This window comes from Solanum lycopersicum, chromosome 7 (assembly GCF_036512215.1).
Source record: "Solanum lycopersicum chromosome 7, SLM_r2.1".
NCBI lineage: Eukaryota > Viridiplantae > Streptophyta > Magnoliopsida > Solanales > Solanaceae > Solanum > Solanum lycopersicum.
In genome coordinates, this window is record NC_090806.1 from 56,893,992 (window position 1) to 56,914,393 (window position 20,402).

The 20,402-nt window shown below is 30.0% G+C and overlaps 1 protein-coding gene across 1 annotated transcript; it reads right to left on the bottom strand.

Moving 5' to 3' along the window:
• Window positions 1-5,123: 5,123 nt before the first annotated feature.
• On the bottom strand, window positions 5,124-7,458 carry LOC101250709 (cation/calcium exchanger 4-like). Its single transcript, XM_004243654.5, has one exon. The coding sequence runs from the start codon at window positions 7,192-7,194 to the stop codon at window positions 5,323-5,325; it is 1,872 nt and encodes a 623-aa protein (XP_004243702.1). The 5' UTR covers window positions 7,195-7,458; the 3' UTR covers window positions 5,124-5,322.
• Window positions 7,459-20,402: the final 12,944 nt, after the last annotated feature.

Below are 20,402 nucleotides of genomic sequence, written 5' to 3' on the forward strand. Positions count from 1 at the left end.
TCAACAGTATCTTCTGTGATAAAGTTGGCTTCTGCTTTATTTTTCACCTCCTTCAAGGAAGCTTGATATAACTCAACCAGGTGCCTTGGCGTACGACAGGTACGTGACCCATGTCCTTTTCCTCCACGTCGATAACATTTGTTTTCTGAATTTTTCTTCTGCACTACGTCACGTTTTTCATTCTTCTTTTTACACTGCTGGTGTTGAAGGTTATTATTTAGTGCAAGACGATCACCACGATTGAAATTTCTTCCTCGACCACGACTGGGGCCACAACCTTTTTCACGCCTAGATTGGTAAAAATTTACCGTATTTACTTCAGCAAAAGACATAGAACCAGTAGGTCGACTTTCATGCTTTTTCATCAGTAAGTCATTATGTTGTTCAGCAACAAGGAAATGTGAAATTAATTTGGAATACTTTTTAAATCTCATTTCTCGGTATTGCCACTGCTGAAGAATACTCGAGGCAGAGAAAGCAGAAAACGTTTTTCCAGCATATCATGGACAGTGATATTTTCTCCACATAATTTCAATTGTCAGATAATTTTAAACATGGAAGAGTTATACTCACTGATAGATTTAAAATCTTGAAGTCTCAAGTGGATCCAGTCATAACGTGCCTGTGGAAGGACGACCAACTTTAGGTGGTCATATCTATCTTTTAAATTGTTCCACAATACCAGATGATCCTTAACAGTGAGATATTTCATTTTCAAACCCTCATCAAGGTGATGACGGAGAAATATCATCGCCCTAGCACGGTTGTGATTTGATGCTTGATTATTTTCTTGGATGGTGTCTGCTAGATCGCATCAAGATGAATTTTTGCATCGAGTGCCCATGATAGATAGCTTTTTCCCGTATGTCCAGAGCAAGAAATTCAATTTTAGAAAGATTAGACATTATTTTTTTAAAAAAAGGAAATTCATACCTCCGAGGCTTTTAAAGTCTTTACTTGAACTGGAAGAGACTCGTGCTGATAACGTGTTGTAAAATCAAGATTATAAGAAGAAGACAAGAGAAGTAGATATAGGAGAATACTTTCTTCTTATTCAAGTTATGTAAGTTTCATATGTATATATTACAATAGTGAATGAACAACCCTATTTATAGAGTGAGAAATCACTCCAAAGGTCACCATATTAAGTATCATAATACATTCTTATCCAAAAATGTTCATGTAACCTAGTGAATATGAATGGTTGTTCATGTACTAACTTTATGAACTATCCACTTATTCAATGTATTTACAACAACTAATAATTATTATGTTTAAATAATTAGTTTTATTTATTCACTTACATTTTATCAACAAAATCTTTTAAATTATTACTGATTAATCAATTACCTTTTAAAGTTTTTAATATAAACAATAAATTATTAAATATTAATTAAGTACCTTTTAATGTTTTTAATATAAATAATAAATTATTATTTATTAAATATTAATTAAACTTCATATTATATAGTTGCCTTTTAAAAAACAAAATCTAAAAATTAGGGTTTTGATTTTAATTAATTTCATATTATATGGTTACCCAATAACTACCCACCCCATATCAAACAACATTCTTTTATCTTCTCCCAATACACTCAACATCTCCCCATTTATTAATAATTAAGAATTCTGACAACATTTATTAAGTTGTTTTTGACAGTGCATTTATTGAATGTTGCATGCTTGAGAATTTGAGGAGTTTACCTTTTTATTAAGTTAAATTAAAGCTAGATAAATTATTAGCATTACAATTATACTTCATTGCAAAATTTCTCTATTATTTGGAAATTTCTTTCAACGTATAATTCATTTTTTTTCTCAAAAATTCAAGATTATTTTCATAGCTGCATATTTCAGTTCTAATGGATAACTTTGTGTCAATTTTAATTAAACATGGTGTAAAGTGGAATTTTTCGGGTTAGTTTTTAGTTATGATTTATTTATTTTTAATTATGAATTGTTGGTTTTATTTAGTTTTGTTGTTTTTTACATTTAAAACAGTGTTAAATTTTTTTTTGTTAACTATATTATTTGTAATACAATTTGTAATTTTTTTTTGAAAGAAACAGTATGTTCTGTATAGCGTACATGAAGTCTGAAGTTTATTTTTTTAGTGAATGAAATGTGTATGAAACATGTATCATTTGTGTATGAAATTTTTTTTAATAGTACAAAATTTTGTTTTTCCACAATCCCAATATTATAGACACTCTCTATATATTGAGTTTCTCATTTGACAAGATGAAACATATCCAATTGAAATATTATTTGACTGCTTTTACATGCCCAGTTGAAAGTTTGATAGATCATTTGGCTAAAGTATTGTGTGATTAAATTGCAGGTTAAAATTCTACCTGCCAAATATGTTATGAAGACGGACGATGATACTTTTGTAAGGATTGATGAAGTTCTATCTAGTCTCAAGGGAAAGGATCCTAATGGTCTATTATATGGTGGGATATCTTTTGAATGGTCTATAATGTATCAATGTTACAATTATTTTTGTATGAATTTTGTTTGAAATAAATTGCAACTTTATAGAACTAGCTTAACAATAAATGCATGTATCACAATAGTTTATGATTGACAATATAGTTCAATGTATATTTTTAATATATAAACATTGTATGAATTATGAATGCCATATTGATTTTGATATATGTAACAGAAACCAATGATATATATATAAACATTGTATGAATATTGTATGAATAACATATAGAACACTTTATGAATGGCAGGACAGTACAGTTTTTATTTTTAATGTATAAACATTGTAAGAATTATGAATGACATACTGAACTTTGGTATATGCAACAGAAACAAATGATATATATGAACATTTTATGAATACTGTATGAAGATTACATGAATGGCAGTGTAGTTCAATTTATATTTATTATATATAAATATTGTATGAATTATGAATATCATATTGTACTTTAACATATGTAACATAAACAAATGATATATATATAGAAAACTGTATGAAACATTATATGAATACCATAAATGTCAATGATAACTACTGCACTCAATAAAACAAAATGTGTTTATAACATTCATAACAACATAATAACAAATTTAACATTACGAAATCATTGTTTTTGCACAGCATAATTTGAACATGTCTTTCTATTGTGTCCAACCTGACGGCATCTACTGCAAGTCATTTTCGTCCTTTTGAATTTCACGTAGCAAACACCTTCCATCTTTCAAGTTTTGGTCTACCCGTTGTTCTCTTTGGACCTGGTTGCAGCATTTTAGGCTCTGAAAACAGTAGTGTAAACTTACTTTGATGCATTGCAACGCTCAACACGAAACTGAACTTTTCAACAAGTCCAACATGCCTCATAACCTCCTTCAGTGTTTCCTTACTGTTGTAAACTTGATCCTCAGCAACAAATAGGCTTAAATGGTCACTTATTATATCATCACCGCCTTCATTATTCTCATTGATAACTCCTTCTAAATTCATTCCGATTAAACGAATAGAATTATTGGAGTATAGATCAACGTAATTATTTGTCAATCTAACATCACAATTTATTATATCAGTATTAATAACACAATGACATTCATTATGCATCTCATGATCTACCAAAGAGATGCACAAAGGATATTTTAAAAAGAAATCCAAATTAACCTTTTTCTGATCTAGAAAAACCTTTACCCCAACATCATTATGAATAGTAATAGGGGGACACATATCGTTAATAACGTATTTTATCTCAATAGAATTTATATTTTCTTCTATATTAAGTTGAGTTATTATTGCATTAACTAAACCAATATAGAGAGTAGACCCATCATATATGATGCCCTTCATCTGAAAATCAACATATTTTCCTGTTTCACAACATTAAAATAATATTTTAGTAAAATAACATGCATAATTGCTATATAATTCATACACACTTCATACATATTTACTATATGATTCAAGTAACTATATACTAATCAATTCATATAATTCATACACATTTAATTATATCATTCACTAACTTATACAATACTCCAATTAAAGATACACAATACATTTTAAAAACAAAATTCATACAACAAAATACTTTATAATTTAAATAGAAACAAAATTTTGTACTATTAAAAAAAAATTCATACACAAATGATACATGTTTCATAGACATTTCATTCACTAAAAAAATAAACTTCAGACTTCATGTACGCTATACAGAACATACTGTTTCTTTCAAAAAAAATTACAAACTGTATTACAGATAATACAGTTAACAAAAAAATTTAACAATGTTTTATATGTTAAAAAACGACAAATCTAAATAAAACCAACAATTCATAATTAAAAGAAACAAATCATAACAAAAAATTAACCCGAAGAATTCCACTTTCCACCATGTTTAATTAAAATAGACACAAAGTTATCCATCAGAACTGAAATATGCAGCTATGAAAATAATCTTGAATTCTTGGGGAAAAATATGAATTAAATGTTGAAAGAAATTTCAAAATAATAGAGAAATTTTGGAATGATGAATAATTGTAATGCTAATAATTTATCTAGCTTTAATTTAACTCAATAAAAAGGTAAACTTTTCAAATTCTCAAGCATGCAACATTCAATAAATGCACTATCAAAAGCAACTTAATAAATGTTGTCAGAATTCTTAATCATTAAAATTAATTGCTCATTATCACTTTATCTACTTAATTTTTAATAACAATTCTTTTCAATAAATTATAATTAACAATATAATTACTAATAAAATGCTATAGAGTGAGATATTAAATACTACAAAATGAAATTGAAACTCTAATGCATAACTTGATAATAATACTACATATAATGTTATATGTGAAATTTACTCCTAAATCTTTTGAAGAACATTACAAAATCAATTTGGGATCAAGAGTAACTGAATTGCAACATTTTATTTTAACAGGTCAGGGTTATTACCTAGGACTCTTCACTTACGATGCCACCTGTGTCAGATTTCTCCAAGAATACACTACTTTTAGCAAATTCAACACGTTGACATTTTTGAAAAGTCCGAACAACATAGGTCGCATTTATATTGAACAAGGCCAAAGGGGTGGGGGAGGAGAACAAGCAAGAAGATAGAAATGCTTTGTTTCTGCAAAATGAATGAGAATATGCAAATAACTAAGTACTCCTATATACTTTTTTTCTTGTATATATACATAAGATATCTTGCCACTTTGTGTTGCAACAGTACATAGAGACAATTTCTATAAGGAGCATTTGCAACATCTTACACATAATAGTTCCAATAGCTATGCCCAAAAAAAAAGGGATGAGTTACTGTGGAACTTTTTCTACTTAAATTAGCTCATACCATGAAGTGAACCATCTCCTATGGCTAGCATTGCCCTGCTTGATAGAAATACTACATATATGGTCATAAGTCCCAATCCCAATGACTTGCTAGGCCGCATATCGTTCCGAGGTAGCACAATGAGTGCCCAAACAAGTGCCAACATTAGAAATCCCATTGTGTAATACAAGCTATCATCTCTTGGAAGGATAAAAGGTTCTGGCCTACTCGACAAGGCTCCAAGGAGCATGGAGATGCCTAAACCAGCAAGGGTGTTGAACATAGGACCTGCATAACATCCTGACATGGCAATCTGCACACCATCTGCACTATTATTTGCTATTGCAACATTTGACATTAAGTCACCCATAGAGTTTCCCCATGCCAAGACGGTTAACGCTAGAATTGATGGATTGACACCAAAGATAACACCAAATGCCACTAGCAGAGCCACTAGTTCATTTGCCACGATATAGAACCAAATAATACTCATAAAGAAGCCTCCCAAGAGCCATGGAAACAAGAATCTTTTAGGCGGATGATCAGCTGAGGTATAGACAAATGCAACACCTCCAAATATACCACCAACTACAGCACCAACAACATATGCAGTGGTAGCAGGGCAACTCAAATTGTCCCGAGTGTTCCAAAGGAATGCTAAAAGCAAGGGTGCCAAAGAAGCACTAGAAACAGCATACAGTTTTGACCATCTGTCCTCATCAACAATGGGGATGGTTAACCTTCTTGGGAGTGTCAATGGTATTTCTAGCAGTGCAAACAACTTAGAACAGGATAAGGAAGAAGACTGGACATCGACATCATCATGTTCATTCCAACCCCACAAATCCATTGGACTATTTCCTACAGAATTATCCTTCACAACTTCATCAGAGAAGATTGCGACATTTGAAGACCACATCCAATGTGGCAGCGGAGCTTGTAGCTGCAGCAATCCATCTGCTGATTCCGGCCCACCTAAAGAAGAATCGCTCTCTCCATCTATGCTACTCGATGTAACTGGTAACAAAGGAGCAATTAAATCCAACTTCAAACTAGTCTCGCGATCCCTAAGCATCTCATTTGCAGCAACAAAAGCAGCATACACCAAATAAATAGAGATAAAGGCAACAGCACCTAAAACCGCCACCTTGCCTAGACTCAGAAGAGCAAGAAGTGAAAGGAGAGCTATAATAAAGAAACAGACATCCCTAATAAAGCACTTCTTATCAATCTGTATACATTGTTCTGCAACACACAAGGAAACAGTACCAACTACAATACATGTAACAAAAACAGCACCACCAAGAACACTATTCAACCCCACCTTCCCAGAATCACTACCCATAAAAGCAGCAATACTAGCGAACACATCAGGCGCCCCATTCCCTAAAGGAAGCAGAGTAATTCCTGCTACAGTTGGGGGCAATTTCAACAAATTTGATAGCTTTTCAAGACAACAACAGAAGTAATCAGCAGCAGTATTTCCCAAAAGATAGAACAAAGAAATCAACCAAATAGCAAGAGTGACATATCCAAAAATACTAAAACCTTCACAGGTACAGTAAAAGAAGAAAAGATAATTCAAGAAACCCCCTGAATTACAATGAGGATTTGCCTTCAAGTAGTCACATTTTGTACTGTAACCTTGATGTTTATACAACCCACCACATAATTTGATATCCCTGCTTTCACCCAAATGATGATAACTCAAACTCGTTTCCTTTCTAACAGCACTAATTTTGAAAGATTTCTTGGAAAGTGGACTTTGAACAACATCTTCTCTACGGAAGAAGAAAACAACCAATACCGACAAACAAAGCCCATTGAAAATTCCACGAAACCTGGACCGTTTCCGACAGTAAAACCGATTGTCTGTATCCATTTATTGAATTCTTGAAAACCCTCCACAAACTAAACAGGGGAAAAGGACAAAAAAATCTTTGAATCTTATTGATGGAATTTGGAGAAAATTTTTTCAAGTGGGGTTTGAAGATTGAGGAATTTGTAGGTAAAATTTTAGGATATTCTTTAGGTGTGAAAACAAGACATGGTAAGAGATGAAGAAGAGAGCAAGAAAATAGGGAGCCATGGAAGCGGTCGCTTTCTACAATAAATGGGCCACCACTTCCTTCAATAAACTTTGCTATACGATGCCCAATCATACATACAATACATAATACTACCAAAATTAAATTTCTCCAATTTCTTTAATAAAAAAATTAACATTAAAGTGATAATTTTATTCTTTGATTTTATTAGTCGTTTCAAAATAGAATAGTACTTACACAAGTAAAGATGTAGGCCGAGTATATAACCTATTGTCTTTTGTACAACAATAATTATTTACTATACAATTTTCTATGTCCAACAATATTCTCTCTTTTATAAAATCAATGAATAATTTCACGCTACTTAATGCACCTTTTATCATAGTTATATTCATTTTATATCACATAATTCAAGACAATTATATTTATTATACATTTCCTTCTATTTCTTTTTTTTTTACAAGAATAAATTTTAAAATTTTATTTTTTTAAAAAAAAAATTTGTGTCAAGCCAAGCTGAAGACGAGAAAAGTAAATTGTCTCAATATAACACATCCTTTTAAGAATAAAATGATTAAAGATATAATTTTTTACCTTTTAGATTATTTTTTATCTTAAAAATGAAAGATAAATCTAAATAATTTATCTATTTTGAATTATAAAATAAAGTTTTAATTATTCATTGAATATAATGATTTATTTACTTTAAACTATAAAATAAACGTCAACAATTCACTCTGAAATATTAGTATTAAAATTCAAAATTCCTTTTTTTTTCCTAGTTGATATTCTTTTCTTTTCCACTAAGACTTTCTTGTAATTGTCTTCTTTAAATTTAAGTTTGCGTGTGTCGGTTTTGAAAACAGTGGGAACAAAAAGGTTTTTTTTAATTATTATTAAATAAAAGTAATACTAAAGCGACTTGTTGTCTAGACGGCAAGATACAGACATTTTTTCCAAAAATAAATACTACAAAATAGTCATACATTTTGCTATGATTACGTATTAATTCAGTTTTAATTTGACTTCATTCAACAAATTATACGTCAATAAATATAAACCTAATGTAAAAAGAAATTGAATTTACCATGATATATGTGGCCTCGTGGAAGAAAAATCAACAGAAAAAAAGGTAAACTAAATTTCTTTATATTTTTTGGATATTGAAAAATAATGTGGCCGAGAAAAAGAATATATTCTTATTATTTTATATTGATAAACGTGAATGAAGAGTAAACAATTAAAAAGTTAAAATGAAAATTAACCACGTGTTATTTTAGAATAAGATATTTATATTTAATTATTTATGGACCTTTTTTCGCTTTTCCTTCATTTTTTTCCCACTCTTTCTCTCCCACAAACAGATTATCTACGTATATAATTTTGAGCCCCTTTTTTAATTTTATTCTCTATTATAAATTTTGTTTATTGGTTTAGCTTTTTATTCAAAAGTGATATTTTTATTTTTAATCTATCAAATGATAATAAATTATTTCGATGAAAACACTTTCACTTCTTTTTACTAAATTTGTAGAACAGTTGTAAAATTTGAGAAAGAAAAATTTATAATAACAATAATAATGATGATGATATCTCATGATGACTTGTAAAGAAAAAGAAGTTGGGAGTGGTAAGATTGTAGATTATCTAGTGATAGACGATAATGAAATGACATAAAACAAATCGATAAGAATGGTGTGAATATGATTTTTTTTGGTAAAATAAGTAAAGGAGAAATATAATGATTTTATAAGAAATAAACGGATGTGAATCATATTATACATTTTAAATTAATATTAAATTTATTTTTAACACGTATAAAAGTATAATAATTTAATTATCAAATTAATTTGAATCTAAAAGCAACTTTTTAAATAACTTCAAAATATGAACATACGAAAACTTATACTATTAAATTCCTATCTTCAATATTACTCATCTTAATTATAACTCTTCCAATAGAATATTTAATGTCTTCTTCCAAAAATTAACAAAAGGATTTCTGTATGTGGATCAATCTGATGGAACAAGCTCAATATGCTATGAATTCTTCAAATGTGTAAACTTGTGACACACTTTTGCTTCAACCAAAAAAGGGATAATTTGGTAATACTTTTTTGAGAAAAATTAGTATAATTATGAATAAAAAATATTTTTTAATTTTTTAAATTATATAATAAAATAATTTATTTATTTATAATATTATGATTAAATAAATGTGCACAAAGGATGTTACATTCCTTTTTTTTTACCGGCATAAGGATTTTTTCAATTAAAATGACGATATTGACTAGAAATTACTTTTATCTTTTAGAGTCGTATCTTAAAATTGAATTATGGTGTTCCAAGTCACATTTTTTTTTAATTCCCCATCATACTAAAATAACTCTTAATGTGATCTGCGAACTAGAAATTCAAGTAAGGAATTATATTCACCGAAGGAAAGGTATTAATCACCTCTCAAGTCTCATGGTTCTAGCGGGATCGTTTTTATTGACTTATACTTTTCTTAACTATTTTTGGATATATTTTATATACAAAAGTTTCGCTAATATTTTTATTGTAGAACTTTTATTTGGTCTCGACTTAGATACGTAACTGCTTTTTTTGTCATGACATTTAGAGACATAACTGTCTTCTTCGCATCACACCTAATAATTGTCTATTAGTCTTATTTTAAATTAATAAAGTTATTTATATTTTTGAACAAGATGAGTCACTGCATCCTTGAGTCTCTTTTACTATCTAAAAAAAGATGTATAATCTTGAAATAAATATTTTTAACATTCCTATAACTCATCTAGTCATTTAAAACAATTTTTTTTTACATAAAACCAAATAAAGTCAAATAAACCTAAATATTGAGTATACAATATATAATTCTGACATCATTTCTATATCTTTTATCTTATATTTTTATTACTCATAAAATTAATGTTAAAATTAAGCATACACTTTTTAATCCAATAAACTAATAACAAATTATTAAAATAATTTAATTTGTGTTTGATTAAATAAAACAATAATAATTTATATATTTATTTTTTATCCTAACTATCCTACTTTATTATTATTATTATTATTATTATCTAAATCAAGATAATAATAATGTCATGACCCATTCATGTTTAAGGGATCACAACTTACGAATAATAACAAAATAAATAAATAAAAATAATTATCAATTAAAGCTAACTTCATTAATTAAACAGAGACATAACAGTTAACAAATTATTCATTTCAATCAAGTTATCAATAAAACAAAATATAAGAAAACTTATCATAAGTTATACCAAATTTTATTAAAAAATTTAAAAAATAAGGTGAAATTGAGTATTACAGTATCTTAACTGAAGCCCGATTAAAACACCCATAAAACATTTGTAAACTGTATGTAGGTATATATATATATATATATTGTACTTGTACTAAAGTAATAGAAATGAAAAAAAAAAAAGGTGAATGTTTTATGGTTGTTTTGAAAGAAAAATGATATAAAATGGAATGTTTCCTTTTTTTCCCCCTCTTTTCTGGCATGATTTTTTTAATTTTCTATGTGTTTTGTGTTGTTGCAAGTGATGCTGATTTTTTTTTCCTCTCCCGTTTGTTTTTCTGTATGTGTAGGTGTGTCTGTTATCCCCTTATTTAGAAATGAGAGTGTGGGTGTACCAACACTGCACTCTAGAGTTGTACAAGAAATTCTGTTAGTTGTACTGAACCATTTGAGTCATATTCACTAGAAAATAAACACATGTACTACATATGTCAACCTCCTCTATTTTTCAATAATTTTGCTTTGGTTCTTTTTTTTTACTTTTTTAATTTTTAATTCTCACTCTTAGCAGAGAAGGAGAAGAACAGACTTGGAAATGGAGGTATTACATTTTTGGAGGGGAAGAGTGATTGGTGGAAAATTAGAGGTGAATGATTCTTGTCCGAGCTGATGCATCAATTTGATGACGAAATTTCAAAGACCAGACTTTGTCCGTGATTGTTTCTGCTTTTGTGTTTTATATGCAGTATAGTTATATATTCTGAGTTGTGATTCTTTTGGTATTTAAATTCTACTGTCTTTCATTATACATTTTGTAGTTGCTGAGATTTGATATTTTCAAACTAATTATCACTGATTTTGTGTTATATGCATTTCATTTAAATATTCTTACTCGTGATTGTTCTTTTACCCGATTGATTTTTACCTTTATTGTCTTCATTATGCATTTTGTAGTTGTTGAGACTTGAAATTTTCACATTATTTGCTACTGATTTTGTGTTTTATATCCAATTCAGTTATATATTCTTGCCTGTGATTGTTCTTTCTGTTTGTTTGATGTTTAGCCTTGTGCAGTACTGTAGATAATAAAATTCGCGTCGAGAAAACAATAATCAAGAATGGAAGATTATAGCAATAATCGATGTTATTATTTCAAATGCGAGTGTTACAATCTCTATGATTCCTCTGAATTCGTCTTTTCAATATAAATTCAATGGCTTTAAAGCTTGTTCTTGAATCTCTAATGAACTTGAACTTGAACTTTATTTTGATCTTGACTTTTATTTGAATTCAAGGGCTTTGAGCTTGTTCTTGAATTCGATAGTCTTGATCTTGATCGTTCTTGAACTTGAATGCTTGAATTCTTAAACTTGTAGCTTTGTAGAGAATTAAATGGCATTTGTATCACATATTTTCTCTAGCTTCTTGTTTAGAATTTTCTTTCTTCTCTTTTTCTGAATTATGAGACCTCTATTTATAGTTTTAGAATAGAGGAGTTGTGGTTGGAACAGGACTCCCTTCGGTCAATCAGATTTAAGTGAAATATCATATGGGCTTTATGGAGCAGACTTTAATTAAATTCATATTTATCTGAATTTAAATAATTAAATCAATTATATTAATCCATAATATTTATTTGAACTAATATATTCATTAATTTAATATAATCCAAACAACTTTATAAATTTATATTTAATAAATTTAAGTGACTATAAGTACAATCAAGAAAATACATGCTTTTGATGAGCTAAGCATGACGATTACAACATTAATGTCTTAAGCATTGAACACATTTACTTTAGAAAATCTGTCAAGTATAGGATAACTCACTATATTGTAAACTGCCATTAGAAGCCTTTTCAATGTGAGGACTCACTGTGCTAAGTATAACTGAAAAAGTAGAATGTATATGTCAATTTGTTTAATTTTATATAAGTTTAAATGTCTACTTGTCCACAATTAAAGTTGAAGGTCATATTTATGTATTATGCTTATTTATATTTCTTTCTTGAAAGCTACATATAATGAGTTCTTCCATATCTTGGTCATTTGATTTATTAGAATACCTTACATGTAGATGATTAGTAATTGTGATTTTAGGAACATCCAACATGGTGACATTTATATAGATAAACTAACACAATGGTTAATGGTTATAAATGTCAACTTAAATTTCTGGATTTTCAATCCTCCGTGATCTTACATTGGACTCTATAATTACATGGTGAGCATGATCTAGCGAAGGATGATTGCGGATGAGCCTCAAAAAGTCGAATTGTTATTTATCAAGAATTAAGAGTTATATGATGGCCTTTTCATTGTAATTGAAAAGGTAAAATGGATGTGTTACATGTGCAAGATGATAGCAATTAAAGAAATTATTCATAGTAGTATATAGTATCATCTACTTTGAGTCTTAAGTGTTAAATTTGGAGTCTTTTTTTGAGCTTTTGCTTTGTTTTTCGTGTTTTCTCGATCATGTAATTATGTCTATTAGTATTTGTCATTATAAGTGATGTCGCATTATATAAAATATCTTTATTTTATATATGTTGCAACGATTCAATCAATAACATTTATAACGTAATTAGTCTATTTTAGTTTATGTTAGCCTTATTTAGAAATGAAAGTTAGGTGTGGGATGTACTATTTATTGCATTGCAAGTATTTTGGTGCCATATGATGATTCACTCTATTCAAGACACATGTACAAGCATAACACATGTCTTCCTTTGATTACTCAGAATTCACTTTGCCTTAATTTCATCGTCGTGGCTGCGGAGCGTTCTTTTAAAGTTCACTGATGCCGCTTGTGTTTACAACCTTCTTTTTTTCTCAAACGTGAGTTTTCAATTATTCTTTCTCTGTTAACAAACATTAGCTTTGCTAGGTCTATTTGTTCTTCTACATTCACAAATTTGTTATCTGCGGATGCATGTTTTAAATTTATACTCTTTTTTTTTTTGGTCTTAAGTCATCGATCGCCCCTCAAAGTTGTCCGCATAATTTACTTAGACACCTCAACTAAGACTTGTACCTATTGAACACCTAAATTGTTCAAAACATGTACCTATTAGACACAAAATGTTGATATGACAAAAAATGTGTTTTGCACTTTCCTGAAGTGCATGAAAAAAAACATAAAATAGTGTTTTTTTTTACATTTTTTCTTCTTTTATTGGCAATTGACATTATAATTAACTTAAAAAATATTTTTCTTTCTTTTATTGGCACTTTTTTCAAAAAAGAAAAGCATTCCAGTCTCTACCTATCATCTTCTTCATAGTTTAGTTTACAAAACTTTCTTCATTTTAGCTCCAAAATTATTATTTTTTCTTTTTTATATACAAAAATTTATATCTTCCAAATATGAAGATAAATGAAAATCAACTATGAAGATTCAGATTTAAAAAAAAGTCTCGTATGATTTATTTCAAATTTCATAAAAATAAGAACAAACATGAAAAAGATGAAAGAAAATAATGATTTTTACGTATAAAAAAAGTTAGCCGATATTTATTTATCACAATTTTCGAATAAAGATTTTGTTATCGATGTAGAGTTGAATAACCACCAACAAAATTTTATATATATATATATATATATATATATATATATATATATATATATATATATATATATATATATATATATATATATATATATATATATATATATATATATATATATATATATATATATTAGTCTTAAATTTATTTGAAAAGAATAAGATTTTGTAATTTGAGAAAAAATGTGTTTTCGGGAAGAAGATGAAAATGAAAGGGGGTTGGGGTGGGGTGGGGTGGGTAGAATAGGTTGGCATTTTTATTTTTTTTATTTTTTAAAAATTTAGATATTAAATGTGTGTGTTTTTATAATTTTCGGGGCCCAATGTCAAATGTTATTTTTTAATTAGTCATTTTGCCACGTCACCGCTTGTGTATCACAAACTCTTCACATTTTTTGCTGATTATAAATAAATGTCTAACAGGAATGGTTTTTGTATAGGTAAAAGTGTTCAATTGATACTAGTCTTAGTTGAGGTGTCTAGGTGAATTATGCAAACAACTTCAAAGGTTTGTTGTTGACTTAAGCCTTTTTTTCTCTAAATTTGAACATTATATTGCTACAAACTATTTTATTCTATTATATTCTTCACTCAACTTAAAATGAATTGTTCACTGTCTGAGTGTATTTGAAGCTCTAAGTTTGCAGGTATGGGAAAATTAAGTAAAATTTAAAGATAAATGACTTGCCAGTATTTAACGACTTGATTATAATTCATTTAGCTCGAATAGTATGAATTACACTCTTTTCAATATTATAGATATTTGATGCATAAAGTGTTTTTTGTTGTGCCAGAAAAAATATCACATTCAGTTTTTTTTTTTTTTGCCTTTTGATTGATGTTATTTTACAATATACTCATCAGTCATTATAAAAGGCTGAATTGTTAATTATGAAGAATTAAGAGTTATATGATGACCTTTTCATTGTAATTGAAAAGGTAAAATGGATGTGCTAGATGTGCAGGATGATAGCAATTAAAGAAATTATTCATAGTAGTGTATAATATCATCTATTTTGAGTCTTAAGTGTTAGATTTGGAGTCTTTTTTGAGCTTCTGCTTTGTCTTTCGTGGTTCTCGATCATGTAATTGTATATTTTAGTGTTTGTAATTATAAGTGATGTCGAATGATATAAAATAGGGAAAATGTATAAGTATCCCCTCAATCTATGCCCGAAATCTCATAGACATACCTACACTATACTAAGGTCCTATTACCCCACCCCCCACCCCCGAACTTATTTTATAAGTAATTTTCTTCCCCTTTGGCCTACGTGGCACTAACTTGAAAAAAAAAAGTAAATCAGCCTTGAACCCACAAGATAGTGTCACGTAGGCCGAAAAGGGATAGAAAATTATTAATAGAATAAGTTCAGGGAGATAATAGGACCTTAGTATAGTATAGGTATATCTCTGAGATTTCGGGCATATGTTGAGGGGCTACTTGTGCATTATCTCTATAAAAGATCTTTATTTTATATACGTTGCTACGATTCAATCAATAACATTTATAACATAATTAGTCTATTTTAATTTATTTTAGCCTTATTTAGAAATGAAAGTTGGGCGTAGGAACAGAGCTATTAAAATTTGTACTATTTGTTGCATTGCATTGCATTTATTTTGGTGCCATCCGACGATTTACTCTATTCAAGCATGTTCAAGTATAACACATGTCTTCCTTTGATTACTCAGAATTCACTTTGTCTTAATTTCATCATCATGGATGCGGAGCGTTGTTTTAAAGTTCACTGACTTCTCTTGTGTTTACAATCTTGTTTTTTTCTCAAACGTGAGTTTTCAAAAATTCTTTCTCTGTTAACAAACATTAGCTTTGCTAGGTCTATTAGTTCTTCTACATTCACAAAGTTTTTATCTGTGGATGCCTTTTTTGAATTTATACTCTCTTTTTTCTTTCTAAATTTGAACATTATATTGCTACAAACTATTTTTATTCTATTCTATTCTTCACTTAATTTAAAATAAATTGTTCATTGTCTGAACGTATTTGAAATTCTAAGGGTGTGTTTGGTATGGAGGAAAATGTTTTCCATGGAAAATGGTTTCCTAGAAAATGTTTTTCCTGGAAAACAAGTGGATTTTTGACTTATTTTCTCATGTTTGGTTGGTGAGTAGAAAATATTTTCTGAAAATGATTTTTAGTGTTTGATTTATGAATGAAAAATGTTAATTTTACTAGAGTAAAAAATAATTTATGACATGAAAATATTTTTTAAAATCAAAATTATTTTTTTTGGGGGGGGGGGGGGGTGGGGGGCGGGTGGAGGGGGAGGAGAGGGGATAGGAGTGAAAAAATAAAAATTTGAAGTTGATAGTATTGTTAAAAAACAAAATTAATTTTTTTGGGGATTGGAGTGGTTGGGGGCTGGTAGGGGGGCTGGCCGGGAGGGGGGGTAGGAGTTTAGAAATAAAAAATTGAAGTTGAAAATATTTTTAAAAAGCAAAATTTATTTTTTAGGGAGGGGTTGGGGTTGGTGGGGCTGGCCGGTGGGGGGAGGGTCAAGGATCAGGTGAAAAAATAAAATTTTGAAATTGAAAATATTTATTTAAATTGATGTTTTTCCCAAAAAAAAAATGTAATTTGAAATTGGAGGAGAGATGAAAAATGTTTTCCTTAATTTTTGAAGGGAAGTCATTTTCCTTAATTTTAAGGAAAATGAGTTGATTTGAAAAACATTTTCCGAAACTTTTGTCCCAACCAAACATGAGAAAACTACACTCTAAGTTTGCAGGTATTAAAGTAAAAGTAAGTAAAATTGGAAGATAAATGACTTGCCAACATTTAACGACTTGATTATAATTCATTTAGCTCGAACTGTATGAATTACACTCTTTTCAATATTATTTTTTGAGATATTTGATGCACAAAGTGTTCTGTTGTTGTGCCAGAAAAAATTATATCACGTTCAGTTTCTTTTTTTCCTTTTGGTCGATGTTATTTTACAATATACTCATCTGCCATTCATGTATATTATTTACTTCTATTGGATAATATTGATATAAAAAAATTTATGAGACATGTGTATTTTTGTTAGAAAAATATTGTCCCACTTTTCACACACCTTATTTTGAAAAATATGAAATTTATAGGTATCTACTTTTTTTGAAGGGGGATTATTTTAATGGACATTGATGCTCTTTTCAATGGGTGTAGGGTGTTAGGTATCATGGTCTAATTTATTAATTTTCTTACAGATGCATATTGCAAAAGTTGAGCCAAATAACAAGTTGTTTTGAATAATTGCAAGGAAAGTATGATGTTAAAAAAACGAGACTTGTTCTGTTGGTATGAGGGTGCCTTGAAAATTCTTGATGTTCAGTACTACTACTCGGTCGAAGGTTGTATTTATTATGTGGTTACAGATGCAAGTAAAGTTGCTCACAAAAGGCAGGTCGCCGAAATGGGGAGCCAGGTGGAGCCACAATGTCTGTTATGCTAAAATGAAGATGAAACGCGAGATCAATTGTTTGTGAAGTGTCCTTATACAGAAGCTTATGGGATGACCTTGCTATTTAGGATGCTGATGTCCTATGCCATAGGTAATGACTTGTAGCAACACCATGCCTGGATTCTGAAAAATGCAAAGCAGAGAACTATAAGGGCTTAGAGTTTCAGAATGATTTATGCTGAAGCTGTCTATGCGCTATGGATTGAGAGGAATCAAAGAGTGTTTGAGCATAGGACAAAAGGAGTAGATAGAATTATTAGAACTATTGCTTTTATTTGTAATGTTAGAGCATCCGCAAAGGTTAGGCCTTTAGTTCAGGCTTGTATATTATAAGAGTTAAAATGAAGTTTTGTGTAGAGGAGAGTGAGGGTAGTGGTTTTTTAATATTTAGGATCTAATTAACTATGGATGTTGGCTGCGTTGTATAGCTTTACATGTGATTAATGGAAACAAGTTAGTTACCTAAAAAAGTGATTTTTATGATGTTTTTGAGAGTTTTTGATAACCTTCATTTGTTAACTTACAGGAAAAGCAATGTGTTGCCTTATTTTCAGTTGTTTTAATAAAAGAAGGGGTTACACCTGAAATGCACTTGACTCTCTAATTCTTACAAAGTCTAACAAAAAAAAAACTGTATTGTAATTTATCTCTTGATTCATGTTATTAGTATGATCATTGCAGTTAGTAAAATAGTAGTTTTCATACCATCTTGCTTTTATGATTTTGTTTTACAAGCCTTAAATTTCCCTCTCTATCAGAATATTTTGTCATGTTGATCCGACTCCCGAGTCTAAAAGAGGCTTGCGAGCCTCACATGTTAAATTTTTCTTTTTAAAAAAAGAAATCATGAGTCTGAAATAGTACTAATTCTATAACACTAAAATTTCTGCATACATCTCAATTATTTTTCAATTTTCTCAAAAATGATGTATAAGGTTCAATTAAAGAGCGCGAATGCACTCTTCATTCTAATTTTTCAGGTTTGAAGTTTCTCACTCCATCATTCCCTCTTTCAAGTAAGCAATGGAGAGAGGTAGAAGGCGTAGAAGTGTCGAGAGAAATAATTATAGTTCGGATGAGCTTACTTCATTTGATATGATTTGAATTTTTTTGGTTGGTATAAAACCAGCAATGATATCAATACTTCTATTTACTCAACTAGATTCTTATCAAGTAAAACGAGTGATGATATGCATAATTCAGAACATAAAAACATGTCAAATCAACATTCACTGAAATTATGCACAGAATTAAATGAGCGAACGAATAAGCAACTGACAGTGAAAGTTGGTTTGCTATGTTATGCTTGTATGGTTTTTATACAGTGTCTTTAAATTGTAAAAGAAAGATTAATGTACCAGCTTTCCAGAGAAAGAAGTCTGGATTGATCTAGCTAAGAAGCTCGAGGAATTAGGAAGACCTATGGAGTAAAAGTTGTTGAGAAGCACAAAAAGACACTATTATTTGGTTTGTATCACACTTGTACATAATTTTTTTGTAAAAAGACTTGTATGTCATTTTCGAACATTTCACATATATGATTTTTACTATACCAATCATATAAACTTATGCAATTTTAACTGTATGTTCTTCATGTGTTATTTTAGTCTTTTTTTTAATTACTTTGATGGTTATCGTCTGACTTGTCACCAAATAACTATATAGCCATTCACTACATGAAATATTTAAGTGTCGGGCTCGTGCTGACACGAGCGGTGTCTATCTAGTAGTATTAATATAGTAGTGTATGTGTGTTGTGTTGTTGAAATTTGGATGTACATGCGTATGGAAGTGGGGTGAGGGTGTGTTGTCTAATTGTGTGGAGTGTGCGCGGTAAGTGGACTGAAGTGGGGTGAGGGTGAGTTAGGGTTGTGGGATAGTTTAGGCTATTTTTTATTTTCTAAAATATATATATTAATTAGTTTGAACTAAAAAATTTAATAGCCAATCGAAAATTAAGAAATATTGGCTTATTTAGTAGTCATATCTAAACTAAAAGAGTCGCGACCCGATTTGGGGTCCGTCGTGGGTTCCGTCATCTCAGCCAGTTTTTTCAGAAATAAAATCTGCTGCTCAAAACGACTAAACAGGTCGTTACAATAGATACCAATTTACCCATCGTTCGTCCCCGAACGATCGTAAGAAGAAAAACAAGGGCGAAAGGGAGTACCTGAATCTGTAAACAGGTGTGGGTATCTTTCTTGCATGTCCGCCTCTTTCTCCCAAGTGGCTTCTTCAACGGGTCGATTCTTCCATTGTACTTTAATGGATGCAATCTCCCTTGACCTCAATTTGCGAACTTCTCTATCTAAAATAGCCACAGGCTCCTCCTCACAAGACAAATTTTCATCAAGCAGCACTGAATCCCAACGAATGATGTAGTTTCCACCCCCATGGTATCTTTTTAACATAGACACATGAAATACCGGATGTACTCCGGACAGCCCTGGAGGCAAGGCTAATTCATAAGCCACCTCCCCTACCCGCTTAAGTACTTCAAATGGTCCAATATACCTTGGGCTTAGCCTACCTCTTTTACCAAATCGCATCACCCCTTTCAAGGGCGAAACCTTCAGCAAGACTTGCTCACCCTCCATAAACTCCAAGTCTCTAACCTTTCGATCTGCATATTCCTTTTGCCTACTTTGCGCTGCTAAAAGCTTTTCTTGAATAGATTTCACTTTCTCCAATGAATCCCTTAAAAGGTCAGTACTCCAAGGTCTAACCTCA